The 2,814-nt window shown below is 64.6% G+C and overlaps 1 protein-coding gene across 1 annotated transcript in view; it reads right to left on the bottom strand.

Moving 5' to 3' along the window:
• Positions 1 to 2,566, bottom strand: part of LOC121103029 (beta-lactoglobulin-1-like) — a 2,969-nt gene extending 403 nt beyond the window's left edge. Inside the window, exons 1-4 of the mRNA XM_040631360.1 lie at positions 2,471 to 2,566; positions 1,946 to 2,085; positions 1,513 to 1,586; positions 484 to 594 (exon numbers count right to left, since the gene is read on the bottom strand). Coding sequence (XP_040487294.1) covers positions 484 to 594; positions 1,513 to 1,586; positions 1,946 to 2,085; positions 2,471 to 2,566 — 421 coding nt within the window. The remainder of the gene's footprint in view (positions 1 to 483; positions 595 to 1,512; positions 1,587 to 1,945; positions 2,086 to 2,470) is intronic.
• Between the last annotated feature and the right edge of the window lie 248 nt (positions 2,567 to 2,814).

Below are 2,814 nucleotides of genomic sequence, written 5' to 3'. Positions count from 1 at the left end.
AGTCCCCGGGCTCCGGGGTCCCTGTCTCCTCCGCTTCCTCCCGGACCGTGCGTGGACAGGAGGAGAGGGCCCCTCAGCCTAGGCTTCGGGGCTCAGCCAGCATAGCTGACGTGCTGAGCAGGAGTGTATGGAACCCCTGGGAGAGCTTCATTCAGGCGACCCGGCAGTGTCTGCCCCAGTGCTGCCGGCTTCTACTGGCTTGCAGGTCATTAAGAACATTCCCGCCAGTAAAGCTTCTAATTAGTACTAATCGTAGCACTGAGTCCAGCCCCTTGTCCCGGCAACCATCCTCTTGGGCCCTTTCTCCCCGAGTCCTGCTGCAGTGTGAGTGGACTCAGCCACCCCTGGGGAAGAACTTGCCACCCGCAGGCCCTCGGGCCAATAGAGGCCGGCACTGCCCGCTCCCTGAGAGCCCAAGGCGCCGGCCCGTGGTGCGTAGCCACCTTCCCCCTCAGGGCGGCCTCGCACAGCGTCGGGGCCTACCCAGGTACTGGCACACCAGGCTCTGCTCGGGGGCGTCCGTGTTCTCCATGCAGAAGAACAGGTAGTTCTCGTAGTCCGTGTCGAGCACGAAGACCTCGTTCTCCTCCAGATCTGGGAGACAAGAGAAGGGCCCAAGGGAAGGTGGAGTCCTGTCCAGCAGGTGTGCTGCTGGGCGCTCCTACCATTACCTGCACCCCTGTCCTGCAGCCCCCACGGGGCGGCACCAGGTGCAGGCGTGGCCGGCGGCAGCAGGAGAGGAAGGGAGAGGAGAGGCAGAGCGGCGGAGCGCGAAGCCCGTTGGAAGGAAAGAGGCCGGGTGTGCAGCTGGCCCGGTGGCTGGGGACAAAGCGGTGGCTGCAGAGGGCAGACGGGGGCGGCAGGGAGGGGCTGGAGCTAAGGGCGGATGAAGGGAGGCAGGACGAGCACCGGAAGGAGAGGGCCAGGGAGGAAAGGGGCAGATGACCCAGGCCCTGGAGAGTGACGGGTGCTGGAGAGGAGAAGGAGGGTCAGGGTGGCCCAGAGCACGTCTTCCACGTGAGGAACAATTTGCTGGGGCAACACCCACAAGAAATTTCTGTGCACTCTTTGTTTCAATTATACCACTAAGTTCTCCGTTTGTGTTTTTATAATTCACAACCCCCCCCCCAAACATTGCAATTTGTGACAGAGAATGCAGTCGTAGAGGAAGGTGCCCTGTGACCCCTCATGCAGCACAGTCCGGGGGCCCACCGTAAGGCATGAGTCACTGCCGTCCAGAGAGAGCAGGACGCAGCCCTTGCTCCGCGGGAGCCTGAAGAGGCTCCCGGAACAATCGAGGGGGAGGAAACTCTCCTGTCGGGCTGTGTGACCGCCCCCGAGAGGCTCGAGGCTCGTGGCCCAGGGCTTGGGCAGAGCACTCCCCGTGTCAGGGCCAGGCAGCCCTGAGCGCTGTCCCACCTCACCCTCCCACTGGCAAGGACGGCAGCCTCCCAGGCCAGCTGTGGCCGGGTGAGCAGCTCAGAGCCAGCCCTCGGGGCCGGGGACACTTACAGTTGATGTTGAACTTGGCTGCACACTCAGTTTTCTCTGCAAAGACCTTCTTCTCGACACACCTGTTGTCTTCCCTGAAAGGTGGTGACAGCATAAGGGGGGCGACACTGAACTTGAGTTGTCCTTGCTATGGTTCCTCGTAGCAGACAGGGCTCCCGGCAAGACCTGCCCAGGCCCCCAGAGCCCCAGCCCCACAGCTGACCAGCCGGCCTCCACACAGGCCCCTCTGTGCACTGACTTGGGGCATTGGGGCAGCCCTGTGTGGTCGGCCTGCTGGCCCAGAGCCCGGGGCGGGGGCTCCAAGGGCACCGGGAAGCACCCACAGGGAGCCGGCTCCCATCGGGACCCTGCCCTGCCAACCCACCTGCCCGCCCACCTGCCCATCCAGGAGCCAGGCCCTCGCCGGCCCCCAGTCTGGGGGCTGAACACCCACCATTTGCTCAGAATGATCTCCAGGTTGTCCTCGGGGGTGGGTCTCAGCTCCCGGACGTACACTCTCAGAGGGGCGTTCTCGGCGTCCAGGAGGGAGATGTCGCTGGCGGCCATGGCCATGGAGTGCCACATCCCAGCCACCTGGGGAGGGGGCCTTGAGCTGCCATCGGGGGCGGCAAGGGGCCCCGGCCCCACGGGGGGCTCTCCCTCCCACCCCGGCCGGGGGCCGAGTCTAACTGGGGTGGCCGTCTGTGAGCTCTGGATGACCCTCGGCCATCGACCGGACACTGGGCTGCACGATTTCCACACTTGAAATAACACGCCTGTGTTACCCAGGTGGGTCTGACGTGCACATCACACGAGTTCCCTAGAACCTCCTGGATCTTGGGAAACCAAGTGACAAGCCGCCCTGAAGACAGCCAGGTGGGGGCTTCCCGACATCATGGGGTCCGCTCGTGCTCGTGTAGCTGAGCTCCCGCTGCCCCGCACCCCTGCAGCTCACCCCCCACCCCAGCCGTCCTCCCACCTTCTGGAGGTCCATGTTCTGCACGGTCTGGGAGACGTCGATGCCCTGAATGCCACACGTGAGGGCCAGGCCCAGGGCCAGCAGGAGGCACTTCATGGCTGCGGCTGTGGTTGTGCTGAGCTCCCGGGAGTGACAAAGGCCGGGCAGTGGGCTCGGGCCCTTATATAGGGGCTGGGGGCCTGCAAGCCAGCACCGTCCAGGCCCCCCAGCCATGCGGTTCCCTGAATCCCCTGTGGCTCATCCCCAGAGCCTCAGGGGACTTCCTCCACCAGGACAATAGGAGGCCTTCTTCCTCTAAGTGGGAGCGGGAAGGTCCCTGTGTCCCCGGGGCCTGGACGGTTCCT

This window comes from Ursus maritimus, unplaced genomic scaffold, assembly GCF_017311325.1.
Source record: "Ursus maritimus isolate PB19 unplaced genomic scaffold, ASM1731132v1 scaffold_17, whole genome shotgun sequence".
Taxonomy (NCBI): domain Eukaryota; kingdom Metazoa; phylum Chordata; class Mammalia; order Carnivora; family Ursidae; genus Ursus; species Ursus maritimus.
This window is presented reverse-complemented; position numbering and strand designations above follow the sequence as displayed.